The sequence below is a fragment of the Cavia porcellus genome, unplaced genomic scaffold (genome assembly GCF_034190915.1).
Source record: "Cavia porcellus strain 051 isolate PalLab524CR breed Dunkin Hartley unplaced genomic scaffold, mCavPor4.1 scaffold_5, whole genome shotgun sequence".
In the NCBI taxonomy this organism is placed as follows: domain Eukaryota; kingdom Metazoa; phylum Chordata; class Mammalia; order Rodentia; family Caviidae; genus Cavia; species Cavia porcellus.
In genome coordinates, this window is record NW_026947488.1 from 29,099,822 (window position 1) to 29,127,455 (window position 27,634).

The 27,634-nt window shown below is 46.8% G+C and overlaps 1 protein-coding gene across 4 annotated transcripts in view; it reads right to left on the minus strand.

The window, feature by feature from the left end:
- Positions 1-7,179: 7,179 nt before the first annotated feature.
- The window catches only part of Hck (HCK proto-oncogene, Src family tyrosine kinase), a 37,720-nt gene continuing 17,265 nt past the window's right edge, over positions 7,180-27,634 (minus strand). For all 4 annotated transcript variants that reach the window (XM_003476603.4, XM_005006550.4, XM_013160019.3 and 1 more), the window contains exons 5-13: positions 26,787-26,885; positions 25,452-25,555; positions 22,364-22,513; positions 21,772-21,924; positions 20,175-20,354; positions 19,252-19,328; positions 14,176-14,329; positions 11,381-11,512; positions 7,180-7,707 (exon numbers count right to left, since the gene is read on the minus strand). In XM_003476603.4, coding sequence (XP_003476651.1) covers positions 7,505-7,707; positions 11,381-11,512; positions 14,176-14,329; positions 19,252-19,328; positions 20,175-20,354; positions 21,772-21,924; positions 22,364-22,513; positions 25,452-25,555; positions 26,787-26,885 — 1,252 coding nt within the window. In that variant the 3' untranslated portion in view covers positions 7,180-7,504. The remainder of the gene's footprint in view (positions 7,708-11,380; positions 11,513-14,175; positions 14,330-19,251; positions 19,329-20,174; positions 20,355-21,771; positions 21,925-22,363; positions 22,514-25,451; positions 25,556-26,786; positions 26,886-27,634) is intronic.

A 27,634-nucleotide genomic window follows, 5' to 3' on the forward strand; every position in this document is an offset into this window, starting at 1 on the left:
TCTTAGACAAAACTATTTTAGACAAAACTTTCCTGCAGGGATGATCTACTGCTTCCTGCTGCTGTTTGGAAAGCTGCCACCAACAACACAAAATAATGTAGTCCAGAGACCTAAGCTTCTTTTTGAGGATCCAGTTGACTTAAACATCATCCCTCGCCACCAGACCTGCTCCCACCATGTGTTCTACAAGCTCAAGCTGCTGCACTGGCACCTGTATTCCTGAAGCCAGTTCAAGCTTCAGTGTCTGTGTCACTGGCCCTGACCTCCCATTCTCTACCCATTCTGAAAAGATAACAAAAGTTTGTAGGTCTTACTATAAAAAATTATTCATAGATATGGCCTACCCTTGATCATTGACAGTGACATCAGGCCTGCATTTGTAGCAGAGGTAACTCAAAAAATATATTAAATAAAAACTACATACAGCAAAGAGGCCATAAAAGCTCTGGAAAAGTTAAAAACAAGCACAAAAACCCCAGCTCTTAACCATTTAAAACACCAGCTATATCTGTAGACATTCATACACATGTAACCTAGGTATATATTAATTATCTCTACACATTTTTTAAATAGATCCACTGAAAAATTTACCTGGGCCAGACAGCTCACACTGAAGAGACAGTGCACTCAAGGCCCTGCTCTGGTCACTCTGGACACTGACCAACTGACCAGTCCATGCATACCTGAAGCCTGAGAACACAGTTCACAGGATTTTTCCCCTTGATCTTTTTTTTTGGTGGTACCAGGGATCGATCTCATGGCCACACACTTGCAAGGCAGGCGCTTATGCCGCTGAGCTAAATCCCCAGCCCCTTCCCCTTGACTTTTGTGTCTTTTCAGGCTGCTTACCCCAGTCCTTGCTTCTCTGCCCCTGCTGTTTTTTGCCCCACGAAAATAAAACACACTGGACCAAGATTTGATGAGTGTCCAAGGCACACTGGACACTCATAGATCAGATTAACTCCCTCACTATCTTGCCTGAGTAATATTACTGCTTCTACTTAGGCCTTGTCTCCAAGATCACATGTAATATACATAGCAAATATTTGCCAAGGAAACTAAAAGAAAGGGAAATGTAACAGAAAATGGCTCCCTCAGCCAGTACACGTTAGTTTGTTACCCAGGTTCCTGTTCCAGTTCCAGTTGCTTTTGTCTCTTAGAAACAGCGGGTCACTGTGATGCATAGTCCCAACTGACAGGCCATTCTGCCTCTGTACTTCCTGATGGCTTATCTCAATCAGCCCTGGACCACCAGAGGTCAGGGCCTGATATCCTGGGAATGATCCCTGCCAAGGTAAGTAAATCCGCCTCTAGACCCCGGGCGTTGTTTCGGTGTTTCTGCTTGCTGTTGCACCACTACTGGACTCAGTCATTGCAGTAATAAAGTAGCTGCTGACAGGATGAACGTTAGGCGCGGCTGATCCCAGTACAACGCAGGTTGCTAAATGCTTCTCTAGATTTAAATCACGCGGTGAAGAAAACTGTTAGTATTTTAGATTACATTTCATGATGTGTGACTGGCACCAAAATATGACTTTATTTGAAACTCTTGCCCTATTCCAAAAATTTGCTGGTCACACTGATGGGTGAGTCAGGTTTTCATATAAGTCTCCATTATTTCACTTTCATCTTATGAATAGAAGTGAAGCTACCGCCCCACATTCCTGTAGGAACTGTGATTGGAAGGAGAATGTTGTCAAGCAAGTTACCACTGTGGGTAACCAAAGCTTAATCCTGTGGGGAATCTCTGGGAAATGATGCAAGACCCTTGCCTCAGAGTTACCCAGCCCGGGAGAAGGGAGCGGGAATCATCAACTGAGGACTGACTGCTGCTTGTGGATGTCAATTCTTTGGCACTTTCAGGCTTCTGGGAATAGGAGCAGCTGAGACTTTGTGCAGTGTTAGGGGGGAAAAAATCCAAAACAAAACAAAAACCCTCAGGCACAGTGGCACAGATAAAGGCAGCACAAAGTCCAGCCTCCTGTAAGGGACAGTGCTCATCACACCCTTTGAGGCAAAAACCCAGAGAAGGACCCCCAGCTCCTTGGGAGGGTCTAATATGGCAGCTGGAGCTCCAGCCTTTATGCGCAGTGACGTAGAAGAAAGAAAAAGGAGGCAAAAAGCCTTAATCAGTCATCTGTTAAGAAAGTTTCTTGGAAGCTACTATAACAAATTTCCACTTACAATCAGAGCTTAATTACATGGCTATTTCTGGGGGTCATGTGCCCTAAAATATTCTGTTTCTCTAGAAGAGGGGAAATACGCATGTGGAGACAAGTGGTAGTCACTGCCACTGCAGGAATGCAAAGAGAATGCAAATTGAGAGAAACTTCTGTGAGAATATACTGTGGAGAAAGACAGTGAGAAAATTGAGGGCTAGGCCGGGGATTAAGGAGGCAGTTTTATTCCAAGTTGTGGGGAAAGGTGAAAGAATGCTTTCCCTACATTTAAACTTAATTTCATAGTGGGACTGCGTTGAAGCAGGTCATTTGTACCTTAGAACACAGGCTTGCTCTTTGCCTTCCTTTGCTACCCAGGGGAGGAGTGCACACAGACAGGTAACACAAAATATAGCCCCATGGGTTTGCTTTTTGGGTTTATTGTTGTTAATTTTTTAAGAGCAGCATTCTGGTTTGTCTGTGTTCCCCAAAGTTCATGTGTTGAAAACCTAATCCTCTACTCTCACTGCTGGTAGGAATATAAATAGTAATTTTTTTTAAATATAAAAGAAGATAAGGCCGGGGATGTAGCTCAGTGACACAACCGCCTGCCTAGCAAGCACGAGGTCCTGAGTTCAAGTCCCAGTACCTAAAAAAAAAAAAATGTAAAAGGATGGTTTATTTGAAGGTGGAGGAAAGAGGAAAGAGAGACAGCCAGCCAGCTATTCTAGATGAATAGAGAGCATTCAAAAGTATAACACTCTGCAAATGGTAATTATGAATAAAACTTCTGTGAACATCTGTGTGCAGGATTTTGTATGGATATAAAGTTCCAACTCAGAGGCACACATACCAGTTGCTGGATCGAACGGTGAGGGTGTGTTTAGCATTGTAAGAAGCTGCCAGCTGCCTTCTGTACCATCTTGCGTTTCTACCAGCGGTGAGAGTCCTGTTGCTCTACATCTTAGTCAGCATGTGGTGCCATCCACATGTTTTGGATCTTAGTCACTCTAAGTATGTCCCTGTTAAGTCAACTTGCGTTTCCCTCCTGACACAGAATGTGGAGTGTCTTCCACATGCTTCTTTGGTCTGTGTATACTGTGTGTCTTTTGGTGAGGTGCTTTTGAAGACCCTTTGCCTGTTTTTACATTGAATTGTTTTCTGACTGTTGATTTTTGAGAGTTCTTTGGTATTTTGGACATCAATCCTTCATCGGGTAAATATTTAACAGATAGTTTCTCCCAGCTTGGGGTTTGTCTTTTTTTGTTTCTTAACAACGTCCTTTGTGGAGCCAAATTTTTAATTTTTTTTTGTGCAAATTTTTAATTTTAAGGAAGTCAATTTTATTTAAAAAAAATTTTTTTTTGAGATGGGGACTTCCTTTGTTGCTCAGGCTGGCCTCAAACTCCTGAGCTCAAAGGATCCTCCTGACTCTGAGTAACTTTTTCTTTCAAAGACCATGCTTTTGGTTAAATCTGTCCTCATGTTTTTACCTGTTCCTTTTTTTCTGTGACCAAACCAATGTTGGCTGAAAGAAGACAGCAGGAAATACCTTTGACTTTGTCCATATAACAACAGACTCCAATTCCTGAGACCATGCTTCAGCCAGTTATTACTATAATAATTTAATATAACAAAGTCATGCAATACAAACTTACTTTTTTTTTGTACTGGGGATTGAACTCACAACCACGTTTGCCAGGCCGGTGCTTAAGCCACTGAGCTAAATCCCCAGCCCTTAGTGTTTTGTTTTATTTTTTTAATTAAGTGCTGTCTTCAATTGAAAAACTAACAAACTAGTTACATTTCTCCCCCAAACTACAAACCTGGTAGTTACTGAGTCTCTAGGCAAGATATTCAAAGCTGAGACTAAAAATTTAAAAACGAATAAAACAAGTCCTCAGGTCCACCTAAGGAAGCCCTGCTACAAGTAGGCTAATTGATACTGCTTGACTCTAGGAGGCTGGAAGACATCCTAAATAACCCCACTTGGAATAGTTACTTCAAGAAGCCTTTTTCCAATTCCATCTTCTGAATAAAGGTAATATTTTGTTAATTTAATTTCAGAAAACTTTCTGCAAGTTGCTTCATTTATAGTGCCAATTTTTAAAAGTAATTTTTTTTGAGATAGTGCTTTGTGTCATTCAGGCTGACCTTGATCTCACCGTGTAGCTCAAGCTGACCTCAGACTGAGTGCTGGGATTACAGGCATGTGTCTTCACACTTGACTCAAAGAATTATAACAAGCACTATGTTTCCCTTTCCCATGTCCACAGGTCGGCTGGAGCTCAGCTGAATTTAGCGCCAACCTGCGGGTTGGGTCCAGATATTTTCTACCTGTCACTCACCTTCTCTGGGCCATGTTCTTTCAGGTCACAAGACTGGAGGCCAAGCCCAGTCCCAGACACATTGCAAGCCTCTGTTTACATCACATCTGGTAACACACTGTTGGCCAAAGAAAGACTCATGGCCAAGCTGAATAGTAACCCAATAGGCCCCAGATCATGAGGGCAAGTTCCCAGCACAAGACCTGAGGGCTTTGCTTTCAGATACTGAAAGATACATTCCAAACCAAAAGGCAAGGGAGAAATTAAATTACCAGTGATAAATTGTGGATTATGAGATATATATACCTTGTACACAAATGTATATATTTGTGTATCTAAAGCAGTTCTGAACTCGAATCTTCTGCCTTTCTGTATGGAGCAGGCCATGAAGACACTCATTTACTCTTGTCTGACAGTAGGTGATAAGATCCTCCTCATTTCTTTAGGGTCTATAAACAACAAAACTAAATATGTGGGTCTTGTTGGCTTCTCCCAACCACTCTATTATCAATCATGCCTATGTGAAAAAGTCTCCATAAAAACCTAAGATGAGAAAATCAACACTGCCGAGAGAGTTGAACACATGGAGATTTCCGGAGGGTGTGTTCAGAGAGAGCATGAGAGCTCCGCATCCCTCCTTCTAATTAACGAATGCCCTTTATAATAAACTAGCAAATCCTAAATATTTCCCTGCATTTCCTAAGATTTTGGGGTAAATTAATGAAACCCAGGGATAGATTATGAGGACCTCAACTTTTGACTCATTAGTCAGATATGTTAAACAACCTGGGGCTTATAATTGGCATCTAAATGGGGACTGGGGAAAACAAAAAGAAAAAAAAATAAATGGGAACCGGGGAGAATTTGGAGTCTGTGCCCTCAACCTGTAAGATTGGATACTACATCCAGCCAGGTAGCTAGTGTCAGAACTAAGTAGAATCAAGAGGACACCTAGCGAGTGCAGAATACCTTGCTTGCTGATGGTTAAAAGGTCTCACACTTCCAGGGATCACAGAAATCTTCTGTATTGGTTTGATAATAAGACAGAAAAAAGTTTTTCAGTTAAAACACTACTAGTTTAAATTTCCACTGTCCCTATACTCAGTACCTCCTCTGCTACTGAGGGGTACAGAATCAATTTGATAGATATTGGGCTCCATGTGAACCTAGGGAGTTAATATTACTCACTGTGACACAATACCCAGGAAAATCAATTTAAAAAGAGGGAAGATTTATTTTGGCTCATGGCTTCAGAGGTGATAGGCCATGGTTCCTTGGCACCATTGCTTTGGCCTGTGGGAGGCAGAGCATCATGGTGGACGCACATGGAAGAGGAAACTACTCATCTCGTGGTGGCCAGGAGGCAGAGAGGAAGGAAGGGGTCAGGATTCCAATATTCTTTTCAAGGGCATGTCCTTAATGACTTACTTCCTGCAAGTAGGCCCCCTTCCTATTCCAACAGACCATTAAAGCTGTGAATCCATAAATTTGTTGTTGTTGTTTGGTACTGGGAATCGAACTCATGACCTCACGCTTGCCAGGCAGGTGCTGTGCCACTAGCCTGTATCCCCAGCCCGAGAAGTCATAAGTGAGTTAATCTATTCATGATATTGGAAACTTCATGATATAAGTACCTTCCAAAAGCCCTCGCTGTGAACACTGCTGTGTTAAGGACCAATCCCTCAATACATGAGCATCCAGGGAGCATTTCAGAATCGAGCCTTAACAGGGGTGCTCAGATATGAACCTCTGAGAATGTGATATATAGAAAAGGGTCATTGAGCCCCATCCATTGTCTTTCCCCTCAGCAAAAACTGACTGCCAGAACTTCCAGCCGAGGGAAAACTACCTTCTTGTGTCTTTTGATCCCTAAAAGGTCTCCCTTCCTTCCACTGACAGCTTCCCACACAAAACATTTCTTAGCAGCCACAACCCCAGATCCTGAAGAGCTTGCAATACCATCTTAACCATGCTGGCTCTTGGCCATCGGAAATGCCAGAAATCTAGTGTCAGTTCTTGTAATTGAATGGCCTGGCATCAGGGCCCCAGATCCTGGGAGGCAAAACTCATAGTGTATACCAGCACTATACCAGCAGACACAGTAATGGTCCTCAAAGATAGTCATATCCTAGCTCCCAGACACCAGGAAAATGTTGTCCTACATGGCAAAAAGGACTTTGCAGATTATCTGGGGGACCCTAACAAAATTATAGGAACCCTTACAAATTAAGGAGCAGGAGACTCAGATTAACAACTATGATAAGAGAAGCAGTGTTGGAGAGATAAGCAGATGGGGACCATGAATCCAGGAGTGTGGGTGGCTCTAGAAGCTGAGAAAGACAAGGAAATAATTCTTTCCTGACAGCTTCCAGAAAGAATGCATCCCTGCCAAGTCATGGCAGATTTTGACTTCTAGAACTTTGAAAAAACAAATTTGTGTGGTTTAAAACTGTTGAATTTGTGGTCATTTGTTATAGTAGCAATAGGAAAATAGTACATACAGCCAGCAACTACTTGAGCACAGTTAGAAAACTGAGCACTGAATCTTGTTTTCCTTCACACCTTGGCCTCTGGGAAGATCCTCTTCCTTTCTGACACTGATGGTAAGGTACCAATTTCTGATACTGATAGCAAGAAGGCAAATAGATACTTGGGAACTGGGAGGATAGCAAAGCAGAATTTTTGTTAAAGCCTTTGGCATTCTTATATATTTTATTTAAATATCTATTACATTATTTAAAAAATTCCCCAATTAAACCACAGCTGCACCTGGAATTCAGCCCTTCCAGGCAGGAGAAATACCAACTTGGGGTCTCTTGAGAATGGCAGATTGAGGAAGGGTAGGGTCCAAAAGGGCTGTCCGCTTGGACCCATCCACTTGACAGATGAGACTGGCTGGAGTGAGAGTGGGTGTCTGGGGATGGGAAGGGTGAATGGGCCGTGGAGAACCACGCTGGGGCCGCCTCACAGGCACTGCCTAGACTCCTGGCCCTGCCCTGGCCCTGCCCTGACCCAGCATCAAGGCTGCTGTTGGTACTGGCTTTCAGTGGCTGTGTAGAAGTCATCCAGCACACTCTGGATATACTCGAAGGTGGGCCGCTCCTCTGGGCGGTTCCTCCAGCAGCGTGTCATGATGTTGTAGAGCTCCTCTGGACAGTGGTCTGGTCGAGGCATCCGGTACCCATGCTCCAGCGCCCGGATCACCTCTGGGTTGGACATTCCTGGGAAGGAGCCATGGAATTAACAAGGGAGGGTTGGGCAACAGGAGCCAAGTGTTGGCAGACACTGCGGTCTCACCAACTGCCATCACTCCCTGTGTCACCTTGTGAGTTGAGCCCTCTCAGGGTGGAAGCCAGACATCCATTTGCAGCCTGGGACCCAGGTTTGACCAAAAGGAGCTGCAGTGGTCTGCTGGGAGGTTTTCAGGAAAGGATTTTTTCCCCATGACTAAAAGACTTGAAAGGACACTCTTCTTTCTCTCCTTCCTCCCTCCCTCCCTCCCTCCTTTCCTTCCTTCCTTCAGGTCTTGTAAGATGATGAAATATCTGGAGCACTCATCTTCTGAACACATGGGGAAGATAATCACAGAGAAACTAACCCAGAGTCCTGATAGCTGTAGTGGTATTGAATGAATCAGCCACCAACTATGACGGGAAATAGTAACTTGCCTATTGTTTTGCCTATTCTTATTTTGTTATTTTTGTTACTGGCAGTCTAATGCATCTGAATGGTTCTACAAAATCCATTGCCTAGTTTTTACTAGTGTACTCACAAGACAAAACAGGTAGCTGGACCCAAGATCACCCTACAAATGAGGCCATTTTCTTATTCAGTTTAAGTTTATATTAGCTATCAATAAGAATACTCACGTAGTGCCTATCTCCCCAATGTATCCACCTTGAACTCCAAACTCATGTATTCAAGCGCTTTCTTTTTTTTTTTTTTTTTTGTTGCCAGTGATTGAACTCACGACCTCGCGTTTGCCAAGCAGGCACTTATGCCGCTGAGCTAAACCCCTGGCCTCAAGTGCTTTTAAACACCTTGGTTTGAATGCCCATATGTCACCTCAAATTTAACAGAGCTAAAACAATTCTTGGCTCTTCACTGCTCTATCAAAGCCAGGATAATCACCTTTGATTTCTCTGTCCTACATCTTCTCCATCAGCCAGTCATATCTTTTTTTTTATCTTTTTGAGACAGAGTCTCACTATGCAGTTCAGGTTGGCCTTGAGCTCACTTTGTAGCCTAGGCTGGTCTCAAATTTGCAACGATCCTTCTGCCTCAGCCTCCCAAATGCCAGGATTACAGGCATGAGCCACCATGCCTGGCTCATGTCTTTCCTTTCTTTTTCTTTTTTGTTTGAAAGGTAGCATCAGTTTACCAACTCACCTTTGTTGCCAATGCCCCCTTACTCTCTAGGCCATTATCACCTCTGCTTGGGCCATTTCTGTGACTGCCTCACTGGGAGCCACTCCATTCCCCTCCTCCTCACCACACTGACTCAAAGCATTCCTTAAAGGCAGAAATCAGATGATGCTTCTTCTCATCCTCTACTCAGATCCCTCCCATAGGTCCCCATGCACTTTGACAGCACCCCCACTTTGTACCATGACCATGGGCCCTGCCTGTCCAGTCCCTTCAGTCTTTCCCCCCTCTCATATGCTTTTGTTCCTTGTCCCCTGGATTTCTTGCTGTTCTTCAGACACGCCTGAGGTTTCATAAACAAGCAATGTCTTCGCCTGGGATCCTCTCTCTAGGTCTGTTTTTTGGTCCACATAAGACCTTCTCTGGCAGGTGTTCCCTGTTCACAAGAGCCCGTGCTACTCCCTCTCCCTCTCTCTCCCCACTGCTAAATTTCCTTCTTAGTAGCGATCTGTTTAGTGTACGCTCCTCCAGGTCTCCTTATGAGTAGGGCCACTTCTCTCACTGGATCCTCAGTACTGAAGGCACAGTAAGAGTTCTGTAAATACTAGTGAATGAACCCCCTGTCTACATGTTTTAGTTCTAATCCTCACAAATGCCTTTGAGAGGTAAATAGTTGCTTATATATTTTTGTTTACAGGGGAAGACACTGGGGTAGAAGGAATAAAGTAAATTTCTCAAAGTTTTTTAGCTGATAGAGATAAGATTCAAATCAGCACTGCTTACAGAAAAAGTCAGAGGCTCTTTGTGTCCATTTTGCTCCTCCATAGTGTCTGTCTAGATAACCATTCAAGCCCATAAAAGGAACAGAGACCCCCATTGATCACAGAGTCCCAAACAACCCATGTACTGGGTACATCTTTGTATACCCATATGGTCTACCCAGTATAGACACTATCTATATAGGCACCAGGTTATATTCATTCACTCATTCATTCAACAAAGAATTGCTAAGCACCCACAGTCTGCTAAGCACAAAGGTAGCTGGAATAAGGAATATAAATATGAATTCTGGCTCTCTGAAGCTCAAAGTCAGATGAGGAAATTGTTAAACAAAGAGAGCTATCAATTATGATGAATGCCATGAATTTAAGAGCATAGTGTTATGAAAGACTATGACAGGATAGATGTGCGGCACTTTAGGTATCTGGGTGGTAAGGGGAAACAGGCAGCTTGAGAAGGAGGCGATGGTTAGATCATGCAGTATCTGCAAACAATATGAGTTTTTGGGATTTTGTTTTGATTGCAATGGGACAACATTAAAAAGAAGTGAAGAAGGGATATGATCTGAGTCAGAGCTTAGAAAAAACCCCTTTGGCTGCATGTGGAGAGTGACCTGCAGGAAAGAAAGGGGAAACAGCAACACTGATTAGATCACACATTGTTATGGTTTGTGTCTGGATGTCCCCTCAAAGCTCCATGCAGTTATGGGGAGCAAGCTTTTTGGAGGTGGCTGACTTTAGAGTTTGTGATTGGTTCACTGTCTGGTGCTGGGATTGGGAGTGCGAGTGCTACACTGCCGTAGGGTGGGCAGCCTGCATACAATACACGGGAGGAAAAGAGCTTGTTCCTTCCTCCTTTTTGCTCTTGTTGCTTTGCTGTCCTCTGTGCCAACTGTTGTCCCTGTGCCACGCCAACGTGCCTTGGAGCCAGCTGATTATGGACTGAAACCTCCACAAACTGTGAGCTGAATGTACCTTTCCCTCTTTAATTTGGGTGTCAGGTATTTTGTCCCAGCAATGAGAAAAAAAGTAACTAAAACACACACCATCCATGTGCAAGACACTGTTGACCTGCTTGTGGGTGGAGGCTGTGGATTAGAAATGAGCAGACATGTAGTGTTTTGGAGTTGAACAGCCAGAATTTTGTAACTGCTTGGATGAGGCAAGGGGTTAGTGTCTTGGTTATTTTTTTTCTCATTGTTGAGACAAAATACCTGACATCCAAAATTAGGGAAGGAAAGATTTATTTAGCTTGCAGGTTTTTTTCTTTTTTTAGGTTTCAGTCCATATTCAGTGGCTCTAAGGTAGGGTGGTGTGGCTGAGGGGCAACTGTTCATGGTGGCTCCAAACAACAAGAGCAAAAAAGGCAAAAGAGGAACAAACATACTTTCTTTCCTCCCTTATATTGTATGCCGGCTCTGCCCCTGGTTGGGTGCAGCACTCACATTGTCAATCCCAGTGTTAGACAATAAACAATCACAAATGCTAGATTCAGCTGCCTCCATGACTGCATGAGGATTGGGGGGCCACCTAGACACAAACCATAACAGTTAGAAAGAAGGGCCAAGGAGACTCCCAGAGTGCTGGCTTAAGAAAGTGGAGGGATGGTGTTACCTTTAACTGAAATGGGAAAGTACAAGGAAGGTCGGTGGTGGGGGATAAGAACTCAGTTTGATGAACACATTGACAAGATGAACCATTGCCAGGCTGGGTTCTAGTAGCAGCTCCAAGGTGAAGGCCCTTTCCCTACCTGGGTAAGGGATCCGGCCGTAGGTGACAATCTCCATCACTAGGATGCCAAAGGACCAGACATCAGACTTGATGGTGAAGGAGCCAAAGTTGATGGCTTCAGGAGCTGTCCACTTGATGGGGAACTTGGCCCCTGCAGGGGTGGACAGGGAAAGGTGAAGGTAGTCTGGTGAGCAGTCTTGGGCAGGCTCTCTACTAAGGTGAAGGAACAGGGCAGAACCATGATTTCCCTGCAACATGGCCTTCCTGGGGAAGCAAGGGCATCCATGCTGTAGACCAACAGCTAAAGCATGGAGGGGTCATAAAGGGGTGTGGCATGGGAACACTCCAGGTGGGGGGCCACCTCAGGGTTCAGTTGATAACTCATGAATTATAGTTGGCAGAGTGAAGTCCTAAAGGTCACAGACTCTTTGGGGACAGAAAGACTTTAGGGGGCATCAGCTAATGTCTCAATCATCTGGGCAATGGGGGAAAGGAAGATCTGAACTCCAGTCTCTCAGGTTCCCATGAGTCACTGGGTGTGCCCTCCTTCCATCGATTGATTCTAAGGTAGGTTTAGATAGCCTTTTGCTAGTATGTACCCTAATTATATTGCACTTGATGAACATGGTCTGTAGGATACACAGTTGCTCCTCAACTTATGTGAAAGGATAAACCCATCATAAGTAGAAAATACTATAAATCAAAATGCACTGAAATTAAGCACAGTGGTGTATACCAGTAATTCTAACCACTTGGGAGTCTGAGGCACAAGGAGACAAGTTGGAGGCCAGCCTATGTAACTTAGTACCTGTCTCAAAATAAAAAATAAAAGGGCTGGAGATGTAGCCTAGTGGTAGAGTGCTTGCCTAGCCTTGGTGAGGCCCTGAGTTCAATCTGCAATACTGAAAAAAAAAAAAAAAAGAAGACATTGCGTTCACCTAATCTACCGAACACGTTAGCCTAACAAGACAGCGCATTGCCAGGTATTGTGACTGTGTGCTGACCAGTTGCTGTAGCATACACTACTGCCCAGTGGGAAAGTAACACACTGCATATCACTGGGCTGGAGATGAGATCAAAATTCAAAACTGGAAGTATAGGTTCTACTCAGTGTGATGCTTTCATAAAGTTGAAAAACCCTCAGTTGAACTGTCATAAGTTGGGGGCCATCTGTATGTACTTTGGAATTCGGCAAGAGCTGCTTTACGACTGGTATAGTATTAGAAATGCTCTGTATATATGTGTGTGTGTGTGTGTGTGTGGCTTTATCTTCCCTTCCTTCTTTTGAATCTAGAGCATTTTCTTTATTTCCTGTTTATTCTACCTTGCATGAAATTATACATTCTACTTTTATTCTTTTAATACTTATCCTCAATTTAAACATTTTTTGGTGATTCTGGGGACTTTGAATCCAGGGTCTTTGCACTAATTTATGCTCCCAGACCATGTTTATATTTTTATTATTTTTTATTTTGTGACAGGGTCTCACTAAGTCATTAAGTTGTCAAGACTGGGTTTGAATTTGTGATCCTCCTGCCTCAGCCTTCCAGAGTGCTGGGATTACAGGCCTGAACGAGCATGGGTGGCCCAGTTAAAACATTTTTTATTGAGTTATAACAAACATGGATAAAGGGCACAAATTATAGTAATCAATTTAATGCATCACCAGATATGGGTACATTCTAGTAATCCCATCAGATCAGATCAGAACATTTTCACCATTTCAGAAGTGTCCCTCCTGTACTTCAGGCAGCCACTATTCTGACCTCTGCTCTTCTAAATGATTTTCTATCTTTTTTCTTTGACACCTTTGAGATATGGTTCACATATTACAAAATCTGCCCAATTAAAGGTTACACTATGATGAACTGAAGATTCACAAAGTTTTAAAGATTCTGTTCCCCCCAAAACATCATGGCATAAGACCTCATTTCTGCACAACTCCCTGCAGCCCTGGAAACCACCGCTGCACTTCCTGTCTCTATGGCTCTGCCTGTCCTGGACAATGTGCTTTGTTTCTGGCTTTCACTAGACATGTTGTTTCCGAGGTCCACCGTGTCGCGGTGGGCCTCAGCACTTCATTCCACTTTATGGCTGGACAATCTTTCATTGTGTGGGTGGATGGTCCATGTCTGGCTCATCTGTTCATCAGTGATGGATTAAATCGGGCTGCTTCCATTCTTCGGCTATTATGAACAGTGCTGCAATGAGCTGTCATACACAAGCTTTGTCTGTTTTAGAATTTCACATGAGTGGAACTACTCAGCATCTCCTCTTTTTGTCTGGCTTCTTTCACACTGATGTTCTGTGACAGTGACCCACTGATCTGCATGCAGCATCGTGGCGTGCTTCCACACTGTGCGTGGTATTACCTACCTTACATGCCTGCGCCACGATTTATATTCATCCTGCTTTTTATGGGCATTTGCTCTGAGCCTTAACTTCAACACGTACTTATCTAAGTCTCAATTTTTTTTTTTTTGGTCTTTTTTTGAGACGGGGTCTCGCTATGCGGTTCAGGCTGGCCTTGAGCTCACTTTGTAGCCCAGGCTGGTCTCAAACTTGCAACGATCCTCCCACCTCAGCCTCCCAAGTGCTGGGATTACAGGTGTGAGCCACCATGCCCGGCTCCTAAGTCTCAAATTGATCAGTACTTTTTAGGCTGGCCTGAAATTTCCCTCTCAAAGCCACTGGCCAGGCTGCCACTGAGCTTACTAATGCAGAGGAGGTAGTGGGACAGAGCTCTGCCTTTGCCAGTGTTGCACTTATCGGCTCTCAGCACTCACAGCCCACCCACTGGGCAGCCCTTCCTACCTTCCCGAGCTGTGTACTCATTGTCCTCGATGACCCGCGCCAGGCCAAAGTCAGCAATCTTACACACCAGCGAGGAGGAGACCAAGATGTTGGCAGCTCGGAGGTCTCGGTGAATGTAGTTCCTCTGCTCGATGAAGGCCATGCCTTCTGCAATCTGTACCCAAAACAGAAGCACCCTCATCTTCAGACCTGCCTGGCCCACGAGGTTCCCACCCAAGAGCAGAGCGGCAGCGATCCAGCAGGAAAGAACTAGAAAAAGTCTGCAGCAGCTCCTTCTTGTCACAAGGGTCCAGGGGTCAGGTTGGCATTTCTGTCTACCCATCCAGGCTGAGAAAATCCTCCGGACCTGGCTCAGCTGGGATGGGGTGATTTCCCCACAATTCTAAAACTTCCAGAAAGTACTCTGGAATGTCCTCAAGGAAAAAGCAGTGGGATTCTCTCTCCAGGTCACCCACACGTGTGTGCGCATGTGTGCACACACCGGACGCATCAGGGTGTTACGAACATTCACCCTCAGCCCCTTTGGGCTCACATCATAATCTGCTCTTTTTTATCTGGCTCCTCCCCAAGCCTGGGTAAAAAATTTTTTTTCATTTATTCATTCAACAAAAAATCTGCAGAGTATTCTATGGGTGCCAGACATGTGCCTTGAGCAGAAAGTGATCCGAGAAAAGCAAATGCAGGGGTGACAAGTACCATAAAGAACAGATAGGGCTAAGAGGACAGGAAGTGTAGAGGAAGAACCATTATGGTTTCTGTTTTACAGAACTGGAGATTCTGCTAGTAGGGGCTGAGGATTTAGCTCAGTGGCATAAGCACCTGCCTTGCAAGCAGGCGGTCGTGAGTTTGATTCCTGGTACCGATTTAAAAAAAAAAGATTAAATAAAGGAGATTCCGATCGTATACCTGGAAAACTATCAGTCCCACACCTTGGCTCTAGATTGCTGATCTTGGCTCACTCTGTCTCTAATGTTTCCAAAATGCCAGAGCTCTGGAGGGTGGCAGCTGGGTGCAATCTGATAAGATTATTTGGGCAGACTGGAGAAGAAGGGTCTGGACGGACCCAATCAATAATGCACTGCCGGCAGGCAGTGGCCAGTGGGTGTCGCATTTGCAAGAAGTGAACAGCAGGGGGCATCCGACGCAGCAAGAACAGGTCTACACTTAAAAAACCTGAAAGTGACTTTGGAATAGGGTTGTCAGCAGTGGGGTAAGGCAGGGTCTCTGGGGAGTGTGGAAAATTATAAAGCATCCTTAGATCAATGACTAGTGAAGGTTATTAGGGTGTTGTTAGATAATGTTATATTTAAACACACAGCATTTATTGTGTGCTCTGGGGCAGGTACTTTTGCTATCAGCCCTTTTTCTATAGATGAGAAAAACCCAGAGAAACAAGCAACCATCCCAGAGAAACACAGCTTGTAAGCTGTAACTTCACAGTCTTTTCAGAACCAACATTTATCTATAACTCTATTGTTTTATTTTTATTTATTTGTTTGTTGTTTGCTTTCTTTTTCTTCCCCAGTACAGGGATTGAACCCAGGGGCACTCTGCTAATGAACCACATCCATAGCTTTTTTTATTTTGAGACAAGTTGCCCAGGTTGGACTTGAACTTGCAATCCTTCTACCTCAGCCTCCTGAGAAGCCAGGTATACAGGTCTGCACCACTGTACCCAGCTTCCTAGTGCTTTTTATGGAGCTGACTCTAATGCTGACAGTCACTCTTTTTTAATGCCCACCAGCTCATGCTGCTCAGGTACTGGTTTTCTCATGAGCTCAGTGGGGCAGGGATGACCATCCCCACTTTAGGAGGCAATAGAGGATGATGAATACATGGACTGGAGCCGCAGCAGCTCAACCTGAGCCCCAAGCTCTGTGAACTCAGGAGAGTTATCTCAGTGCTTGTGCCCCACTTTTCTGTAGAGTGGGGACAATAACAGCCCTGTCTCCAAAGGATCACGTGAAGATGATGCCTCAAGGCCCACATCAAGAGCTTGGGACAGGGTCTGTCCTTCAGTGCTCACCTGGTGGCGGCCAGCTGGGGACAGTGGCATGCTGCGGGTTAAGCACCTTGCTCCAAGCCCTGCAGGCAGAGCTGGGAGCAGCGCAAAACTTAATTAAGCCCACAAGCTTACAGAGTGCTGCTTATCCAAAGGCAAGCTCTAGAACTTGGTTTGCTTCCAAGAGCATCAGAGAATCCTAACCTCCAGCCTGGAAGGACTTATAAAGATGTCCCCAGCCCAGGACTCTTCAAACTGGTCCCACTGATGCCCCTGAGTTGTCTGGGGAATTCCGTGTATGAAGCTCTACTCTGCCTCCTTCAATCAGAACAACTTGGCTTTGATTGGTTTTTGTGGTACTGGGGGTCAAACACAGGAACTTCACACGAATTACATCCCAGGCTCTTGCTCTAATGTTTTTTTTTTTATCAGTACCGGGGATCGAACTCATGACTGTGCGCTTGCAAGGCAGGTGCTTATGCCGCTGAGCTAAATCCCCAGCCCCCAGTTCTATTTTATTTTGAGACAAGGTCTCACTAAGTAACAAAGTTGCCATGGTAGGGTAGAACTTGAGACCCTTCTGCTTCAGTCTCCCAGAGTGCCATGCTGCCAGTTTGACATATCTATATGTGTCCCTCTCTATCTCTCTCTATCAATCTATCTATATATTATTTAGCCACTGTATAAAACTTCATTTGGTCAGTAGAGTTGTGGCTAAAATATTTTTAAGCAGGAAATCTATAGCTGTGGTCTGACTGCCTTATTGAACAAGTGGGGAGACTGAGGCCCAGAGAAGGTCTGAGGTCAAGAGAAAGTTGATGATGGGACTAGGGCCCCCTTGTGCCACACCACCTCCCTAGGACTGGACTGAAGAGCAGGTCCTCAAGTAGGCTCCTTTCTGTCCCTAGCCTCAGAGTCACCTTTGCTGCTGGAAGTTGCAGAGCCTCTTTCCTCCCTTGGTTGGTTTCCCCATCTGTGCAATGGGAGAGTGGACCTTTCTGTAGCCCATGACCCCTACCTGCAGGTCAGAGGGTTACAGCTTAGCAATGAGCCACAGTACTATTTCCAGAGGGCCTGTTGGAATGAGACTGCCAGCCTTGATTTCTGTATGTTTTTGGTATCCACACTCTGAAAATAGAGCCCTTTGTCAGGGCCTCTGAGCCCTGGGATTTGCATACTCAAATGAGCTCTGCCCAGCAGCCCCAGTAGGCCCAGCCCTTAGCCAGCTGCGCCCTCCCTCAACCTCCACCAGGCTGCAAAGACAGCTGTTGGCTGGAGGTTCCTGCTGACCAGTCCAGCTCCTTTGTTTCCCCTTTGGGCTTCTGCACAGGCTGTTGTTTCTTCATCTAATATGCCCTTCCCTCTTGTCTCCATCTGCAGAACTTCCACTCATCCTTCAGGGCTCAGCCTAGAGGCCGCTTCCCCTGGGAAGCCTTCTCTGATTGCTTTCTGGGCCATGGAAGCCCCATTGTTTCTGCATTCCCCTGGAACCCCGTCCTTGCCCACACAGGAGAGAACATGGGACAGGATGGAAGTCAAAACACTCAGGCTAGGGGTGAGAGGAGCTGCAGGAGGGGAGAGGAAGGTGAGGAAGAAAACTGGTTTTTGTAGTTTGCGGGATGGAACCCAGGGTGTCACATAGGGTGGGCAAGTGCTCTACCACTGAGCTACACCCCCAGGCCCACTATGGGTTTGAAGATGTATTTCTGTGACTCACAGACACTATTTTGTTTCTGGATACTGTGCTCCTTTATTCTGAGCCAGGGCCACTCGTGTGACGATGGTTCCCTAGGGCCAGCTCTTTAGTACCTGTCATCCCACCTGGATGGCAAGCTTACAAGGACAGCCATGCTCTCCATTTCACTCGCTGCCGCTTCCCCATAATCAGTCCAGCAGCTCAGCCAAGCTACTAGGCTGGCTCAGTTTCCTCATCCGTACTTAACCTCACTATGTCTTTATTTCCTATTCTGGAGAAAATGAGATGGCAGTTAGCCTCCTGTGGCCAGACTCGGACATAGGGGCACGTGCTGAGCGGCGCCTCCCTGGATTCACGGCCTGGGCTGTCCCTTCCCACACTGACGCTGGGCTTGGCTACATGACTTGCTTCCATTACAGGACATCAGTAAACCTGACGCCAACAGAAGCTAAATGCTTGCATGTCAGGGCCTGGCGCCCTGGCCCAGCTTCTCTCTGTGCAGTGCTGTAAGAAGAGCTGCCATGGGGCTGGGGATTTAGCTCAGCGGCATAAGCGCCTGCCTAGCAAGCAGGCAGTCGTGAGTTCGATCCCTGGTACCGATAAAAATGAAAAAATTAATAAATAAATAAAGAAAGAAGAGCTGCCATGTACTGACGGATGAGGGCCTCATGCAGCAAGATCCTGGAGCAGACGACAGCATCGCAGATCGCACCCGGTCACCTCCCATCACCATGCGGCCCACCCAGCCAAGAGCAGTCAACCCGCAGGAGCATGAGAAATGTTCCTTGTTGTCTTTGCAAGCTTCCAGCCTTGAGGTTGTTTGTTACCCAACAATAGGTAGTGAAGTCCCGCTCTAGAAGGTTGTCACAGGCATTAAACAAGTCTGCATGTGAAGAGCCATGGGTCTCCCGTATCGGTGAGATCTCTATCCACAGACTCAGATTGCAAATAGTCAAAAAAACAATTGCATTTGAACCAAATCCACACAGACTTTCTTCTTGTCACCATTCCCTAACAATTTGAATAGCAGCTATTTCCATGACATTTACATTGAATTAGGTATGATAAGGCATCCAGAGATGGTTTAAAGTCTATGGGAGGGTGGGTGTAGGTTACATGCATAGGTTACATGCAAAGGAAAAAGACAAAAAAAAATTTAAAAAAAATACAGTTTTATGCTGAGCACTCAATAAATGCTATCTTTTTTTTTTGTCTTTTTTGTTTTTACCGGTACCAGGGATCGAACTCGCGACTGCCTGCGTGCAAGGCAGGTGCTTATGCCACTGAGCTAAATCCCCAGCCCCTAAATGCTAACCATGTGTTAAACAAGTAGCTGGATTCCTGCCCCAGTCCCTCAGCCTCCTCATCAAACACTCACCTGAGCAGAGAAGTCAATCAGTTTTGGCAAGGGCTGCCTACTGCCTTCTTCGCTTTTCAAAAAGTCCAGCAGACTTCCTATATGAGGGAGGGAGAAGAAAGATTTATTATCTTAGTAACTCAGTGTCTTTTCATAACAGTGCACTTCTATCTTGTTTAGTTTTTTGAAATGGAACCTCACTCTGTGGTCCATGCCGATCTCAAACTCTCAGGCTCAGGAGATCTCCCTGCCTCAGCCTCCAAAGATTAGAAACTGTAAGCACCCACATCACAGCTAGCCATAGCACTCAATTGAAATAAACGTATTTGCTGACCATTCTGGTGCTTGAGAACTAGAACCTCAGTGTTTTGAAAGGACTCTCTCACTTTGATGGCCTAAGCCCAAGGGCCTGGGGGCATGGCTTTATAGGCTGGCATAATGTACACTTAGAAAATGGAGTTTTAAGATTTCTAATTACACTCAGTGAAGGTGTGTGGGATGTTTCTGTTTATCAAACAATAGGCAGAGATTGAAAATGGCTGTGAAAAGTAGCCTGAAAAGAAAGCCCCTGAGATGAGCTGAATTTTGACAGGGCAGGGTGGCGGGTGCTGACTTGCTCTGCCTCATTCCCAGGTTCCCAGCGTACCGCAGGGAAGGGAGCTCAGTGGGGCGGGGTGGGGGGCTGGTTCTTAGGCCACGGTGAACCTGTGAGGGAGCCCTGTGTCTCTTCTTTCACTCCCAGGACCCCGGCCTCGCTCCCCTTTCCCAGTGGCCCCAAGGTCTCCCTCTCCTAGGTGACCCCCCCCAGCAATGTCACCCCACAGCCAGGCAGGAGGGTTGGGCTGCTGGTGCCTGGGTCAGGTGATGGGGACTCCCTGGCAGCACTTCCGGCTGGACTAGGAATGGCGGCAGCCCAGCCCCAGCCCCAGCCCCAGCCCACACACCTTTGGCCATGAACTCCGTGATGATGTAGATGGGTTCCTGCGTGACCACTGCGTGCAGCTTCACCAGCTTGTCGTGCTGCAGCGTCTTCATGATGTTGGCCTCCTCCAGGAAGGCCTCCACAGACATGCTCCCCGGCTTCATGGTCTTCACGGCCACCTTGGTGTGCTTGTTGTAGGTGGCTGGAGAGGACAGGGAATAAGGAAGCTGGCTGGGAGTGACAGGCCTTCTCCCCAGGCCTGGAAGGCCAGCTGCAGACCTGCCTCTCACAGAGAGCTCTCCTTCTGCCTAAAGAGGAAGGGACAGACAGGGTCTCCACAGCATGTGGGGTGGACAGCTGGCTCCATATTTTCCAGCTGTGTGCCCTTGGACAAGTCACGTAACCTCTCTGAGCCACGGGTTCCATGGTTTCGTCTGGATAGTGGAAATGATAAACGCTCCCTTTGAAGGGTGAATGCAAGATTGAAAAATAACCTTAAAACACCACTTAGGTTATGGCCCCTTGTCTGTCTGACACACACACACACACACACACACACACACACACACCCTACATCTTACTTTAACACTCATCTTGAAATAAATATCAGACTCACTGTGCCCCAGAAGGACCTGCGTCGTCCGGCAAAGCCACCATTCCAGCCCGGTCATCTGCCAAACTTGCCCTGGCCTCCCAGGCACGAACCACCCTGCATGTCACTCAGTCCCTCCAGCACTCAACCACAGGGACCTGGCAACCTCCCCCTCAGCGCCCTGCACTTCTGTCTGTGGGTCTCGTCAGCCTCACACGTGCTTTAGTTTTCGTCTGTGCCATGCTTTCCAGGAAGCTCTAACCCAGACCTGTGGTCTTCTTGTAGTAAGAGTCGTCAGGGCCTCCTAGGACAGCCTTGGCTTTTCCCACCTCGCTACTTACTTCTGTCCTGCCTTCCTTTCCGTATTTTCTTTTCGCCTCATTCTTGTGTTTAGTACCTGGCACACAGCAGATGCTCAGTGAATGTTCGGGGGAATGAGGTGGATTTTAAGCTTACTTCTCTGGCTGAATGTCTGCATCCCTGTACACTGTCCTCGCTCGACTGGGCACTCCTTGGAGTATCAACACAGCAGCACTGTGCCTACCCACCAACCTGAGAAGCAAATGTGGCTGCTTGAAGTTACTGGGGCAAGGATGGCAGGAGTGGAGCGTGCCTTTCTGGTGCCCACAATGTCTGGCTGGTGCTGGGCACCTGGTGGGCTCGGAATTGCCAGCACTGAACTCACTGAAGTCCCCAAACTGCACTGTCCCACTGCTAATTCCTGTTTCTCCCAGGGGCCTCTGGTTATGCCAAGCCCACCCTGGTAGACTGTTTCAACGCCATACAGGTGAGGAGATTCCTTGTCTGGGACTCATGATTCCTAGAAGGAAGTTCTGTGCCAGACCCAACCTTCCTGGCCACAAAAGCAAATCTATGTTTGCACAGCAGGACAATTTGCTTTGTTATGGAGGAACTGCCCCTTCGCGGTTATTCAAATCCCCACTGCAGCCCTGTGGCTTTCCCACTCCGAAGCAGATGACCTCCCTTTCCCCACCCTGCATTCTCCATCCCATCCTTGGATCCTTACCCATCCAGACTTCCCCAAACTGCCCAGCTCCAAGTCTCTTCTCCAGCTTGAGGGATTCCCGGGGGATCTCCCAGGCATCTTTCTCCCACGGCTTCTGGGGCTTGGAGGACAGGCAGGGCACTGATAGCTTCTGGCACAGCCCATCCTTCCCCTCTGAAACAGAGTCCCGTGGTCACTTGTGGGCAGTGAGCTCCCAGCCAGCCAAAGGACACATGATGGGATGTCATCTCTACATCTTGACTGCCACCCTCCTGCTCAACAAGCCCAAGCCTTCAGGAAAACCCAAAGCAGCCTATCATCGGGGAAGAGTCAGGCACATTCTGCAGGCCTTGGGGAATGCTGTGCACCTGTGACCAGGATTCAGGGGACAGGCCCATCTTTGTGAGGATGTATGAGCTGGGGGACACAGCTCAGTGGTAGGGTGCTTACCTAGCACAGTTTAGGGTTCAATCCTAGCATCTCAAAGCAAAACAAATCAAAAAAACAAAGCAAAATAAAGGTGTTGATTCCTAAAAGCAATGGAGTAGTCTCTGGGCAACAGATGTGGGCTCTGGGATTGGACAGGTGGGATGTAGCCCTGGGTAGGACTCACTCTTGTAGTGGGCCACCAGCTCCTGCAGGCTGTTGAAGGTGCTCCTTGGGGATACATAGAAACCCCCATTGTCCAGGGTCCGGATCTTGTAATGCTTCACAGTGTCTCCTAGCTGAGGGTCGTAGTCTCGAACAGACAAAGAGTAGCTTCCTGCATTCACAAGAGAAGCCCCTCAAAATAGCACCTCAGAGCCCTCCAGCTCATGTCAGCCCCCCCCCACCCTTTCCTGACCCCTGTGAGGCCACTGCTGGCACCATCCAGGCACCACGGCAGGAGAACACGAGAGGGACACTGGGCTGTCACTGGGTGCCTGGATTCTGGCTATGCCAATTCCAGCTGTGAGACATTGGGCCAGGGACTACATTGCCTCTTTGTGTCTCCATTTCCTCATCTGTAAAATGGGCACAGTCACACCTCTCTACTTCATCACATTACTTGATGATGAGAAGCAACATTAGAAAAGGATTTAGGACAAACAGTAAATGTTGACTGTCTCGTCATTTGCATGATTATTGCTCCATCAGTCTGCAGTATCTATCTATCCATCTCTCCAAATAAAAAGGTAAATAGTAAATAAAATCCAATCCAAATACTGAAATGTGAACACACTGTCGTAGACCGAATAACGGTTCCCCAAGATGTCCATACCCAGTCCCTGATTCCTGGGAATATTAACTTACATGGTAAAGGGGACTTTCAATTAAGGATCCGGCATTGAGATTATCCTGGATTATCTGCTAATCCCAATGTATTACTCAGATTCTTGTCAGAAAGAGACAAAGCCAAAGGCAGTAGGGGGAAATGTAAAGAAAGAAATCAGGGGTTGGAAATGGCAGGAAGGGCTGTGAGCCAAGGAATGCTGTCACTTCTAGAAAGGGCCCCACATTCATCATAGTTGGTTACACCAATGACAGGAACCCAGTACACACGTGATTATACAGGCAAGAACCGCAGAAGCGTTTCGGTCTACAGCCACAGTCTGCCATTTGAGGCTGTTGTCCTTGGGCTTGTCATTAGCCACTCTGTCATTCATCTTTCTCTACCATAATAGCACGAATGTCACAGAACTGGGAAGAAACCTAAACTGTTGAGTGAATAACAGTTGACCACACATGTCAGGTACTACTGTATTCTAAGTACTCTGTATGAATGAGTAGGTATATTTATTATAACAAGATGTAATTATGTGAATAATTTTATAATGAATTAATAATCCCCTAGGGTAGAAATTTTATAGCATTACTAGCCTCATTTGTCTTTTTTATTTTTGAGACAGAGTCTTGCTATCTTGTCCAGGCTGGCCTGGAACTCGTTATGTAGCTTGGCTGGCCTGGAATTCATAGCAATCCTCCTGCCTCAGGCTCCTGAGTGCTGGGATTACAGGCGTAGATCACCCCACCCAGCCTTACCACCTTCATTTTATAGATGCAGTGACTGATACCCAGAGAGGTAAAGTGACTCACCTAGAGTCACACAGCTGCCAAGTGGCACAGCCACCAGCTCCAGGACCCCTTCTCAGCCACTCTGTCCCAGTCAAGGTGAGGCTGCCTTGACTGATGCCCAGTGGAGTGGGCAGAATCCAAGAAGTGGCAGGATGGGATTCAGGGGACCCCTGCTGCAAGTTTTATTAAGCGGGCTAAGCCTACACCACACCCCACCATGGAACCTGGGCCATGCTGGCTTCCGTTCTGCATTCCTGGGAGGGTTCCTGGGTTTCTCTGCCTTTGTCTGCGGGATGCACCAGCCTGTGCCAAGCTGTTCTGGGCACAGGTGGAGGGGCGCACTGAGCTGCACATAGCTTTGCCTTTTGGTCTCTGTTTCTATTCCTCAGAGGCTGAAAGGGAGCTGGCTGGGTGAGAGGATGTAACACCCGAACATTCACTGACCCGAAACACTCTGAGTGACACTGTTCTAGCACTATTGGCCTTTGCCAGGGATCAAATAGAAGACCACACTGACACCTTTGATCAATGTCCCTGAAATAGGGTACCATGAGCTCATACTTGATACAATTTACTTATTTTAAAGAACCAGTTCTGAGCCCAAACATGTATACGTGATACAAACACTCTGCTCGAGAAGGCTGAAATCAGGAGAATTCCATTGTGGCAGTTAACTGTTGTGTCAGTCTGAATAAGAAACACCCTGCTGACTGGCTTAGCATAATTCTGGGTGTGTCTGAAGGGATTTACTGAAGATGGAAGACCTATTCTGGGTGTGAGTGGCTCTAACCATTAGGCTTGTCACCAAAGTGGAAGGGGAAGGAAGAAGGAGGCTTGCTGGCTTGGGTCTTTCTTTGGAGAAGATTTGGTCTGCACCCGGACACTGTCTTTCAGACTCCACAGGCAGCTCCAGGGCCTTTGGCTTTTGGCTGTACGCTTCCCTCTCCAGCATTCAGGCAGCCCTTTGTGCTTTTCCACACCTGACTCCGCCAGCACCCACTGTAAACCTATATTATGTTATATTATATATTGCGTTAAATCTATTTCTCTAGTAAGCACTGACTGATACACTTGTTGGTGCTCATTCTCTTGGGAAAATTAGCCCCAGCTGATGTCAGTTTGAGTAACCCGATAGGATTTTCAGGCACTGCTCCTGTCACCCATCACCCACTGTCAGGCTGCTGCCCTCCAGCACAGGGATTTCAGGAAGCTGCTCCTGACATCAGGTTTTCAAACACTTCTAAGGAGCATTTGAAGTAGAGTCTCAGAGGAGGCTGGCTTGGGTCTTTCTGCAGTCTCATTCTGCCCCATTTTCTCATGGAGGGAGCAATCAGGCTTGTGGATAAGATAGACTACAATGAATATTTTTTAAAAATACAAGCTAGTGAAGACCAAGCTTCAGCAGGGATCAAAGCACCTGAAACTACTGCCATTGACTCAGCTTGCAACTACAGGGGCCGAGAGGGGCCAAACTGAGCAGAGTCTCAACTCTCCCTGCTTCAGAGTGGCAGAGGGCAGGAGAAACATGGTGGTCACGGCCACCTAACTGAGATGCTCAGCCCTCCCCAGAGTTTTTTCCAAGGGAGAGGTGGTGGCAAGCCTGGGCACCCCTGCAGGGCGGGACAAAGCAGGGGGGCTGGTGTCACCTTTGGTGGTCTCGCTGTCTCGGATCATGAAGGAGCCCAGCATGTTGCCAGGAGCCAGGAGCTGGCGCTCTGCATCCTTCCGGCTGATGCCCTTGAAGAACCACCTGATGGGAAGGGATAGGGACACATGTGAACCTGGGGGGAGGGGTGGGCTCAACACAGGGCACTCGTGGCCACCTGCAGCCCAGGTGGGAGCCAGATGAGTGAGTGAGGGCCTGACTTCCTGCTGCATCATTTTCCTCCAAGATATATAGATATAGATATTCTTTTTTTTAAAAGCAAACAGTCATTCTTTTCATGTCAAAATAGACATTTACCAAAGGCAAATCCAATTTGCGGAGACTAAAACCTACTCAATCTGGGGAGAGATTTTTTTAAAAGAAAAATAAAACAGCATTACAAATGCAAAGTGCTCAGGGCCCTCCCAGCGCCCCTGGGTGTGAAGGATGGGCAGCTGTCTTAGCTCATGTGGTCACGCATCTCGAGTCTGCAAGTTTCACAAGCACACATGACTTTGAGGAAGAGCCCTCACTGGGCTGCAGAGGCCTGTGGGAGTGAGGCCTGAGCCTGCCGCCTAGTTTCCCACTCAACACTCTGCACATGCACAGGCAAGCACACAGTGAGCACGCAGTGAGACTGCAAAGAACTTTAAACTCTGGCTCTTACTGGGGAGCCTCCTCTCATTCTTCTCCAATGTGTGGGATACTGGGTAGAAACGTTTAAGTAGCACAGCTGAATCCACTCCCACCCACACTACGGTGAGGAGCTGAGACATAGAAAGCCCTGGAACAGGTGTCAGCAGGGTGTGGCCCTGCTCTGAATACACTGAGTTACTCTGAGCAAGCTGGCTTCCCTCTTTGGGCCTCTGTTTCCTCTGTTATCCAATTATCTTATCTACAGAACTGTTGCCTTTATTATTCTGATTTTATAGATGAGAAAACTGAGGTGGTCACTTGTCCAGGGTCACTTAGCTTGGATAGATAAAGGCAAGATTCAGATCCAGGCAGACTAACTCAGCCCAAGTGCAAGCTCTCACTTTTGTGTGGGAGTAGGCAATACACATGTGAACAGTCAAAGAAGGCAAGACAATTTTTGCTAGTGAGAGGTGTTTGGAGGGAATAAAACAGGCTTCCACAAGGGAGAGTTGTAGATGGACTCTTCTTAGATAGGTAGGCCAGAAGGCTCTGAGGCCTGATGTGTAGGAGTGGCCAACCAAACCATAAGCCCTGGGAAGGGTATGATAGGAGGGCAGACAGTACATGCAAAGGTCCTGAGACAGGGACAGGATTGACTTTGCTCATGCTTCCTTCTGAAAGGTAGGAAATGGATACTTACTCCTCCGTCTCCAGAGAGTTAACACAGGCCACATAGTTGCTTGGGATGTAACCCTCTTTCCTGGTGGCTAAGGATCGTGCCCTCCACCACTCCCCTGACCTGAGGGACAGGAGAAAGAGAAAAGGGATTAGGGAAATAATGGACTATTCTCCAGGCTCCTCAGTTCCCTACTTCCAGGGAGCCAGGAGGGCCAGGGGCGGGGGCAGGGTATGACTATCCTGGCCCTGACCCAGGTCCCATGACTAGGAGAGAGATTTTGGCAAAGTCCCCACTGAGCATATGGAGTCGAACCCTGTCCCAGAGACTCTGTGGCCTGGGTTCTTGAACCTGTTTTTCTTTCCTGGACTTGCAGCTTTGCTGAGCAACTGGACCCAAGGTAGGGGCTGTGCTTATGGGAGACACACAGTGGCTCCAGGGGGAGGAGCCATGGGCTCAAGGGCCTGGCTAAACATGACTTGTTTGACCGTTGAGCCCCAGAACCTCCTGGCTTCTGGGCCTACTGATGGCCAGGGCTGGAGAGGAATCAGAGGTGCCAACTCAGAGATCCAAGGGTTTCTTTTTCTGAGGATGGAACCCTGGGACTCACACACTCTAGGCAAGTGCTCTATCACTGTGCTACACCTCAGTCCCTTTTATTTTTAAGACAGATTCTTGCTAAATGGCTCAGGCTGCCCTCAAATTTTTGATCTTCACCTGGCCAGATTCAAAGACTTCCAAGAGCAAAGTCACTCCACAGGCCTGGCCCATGGGGAACTCTGTAGCTTAATCACTGACTGTAAGAAGGTTTTCTGGAAAGTTCCCCTGCTCATCCCTACCTAGAAGTGTACCATTCATGTGTGCAGAGTCCC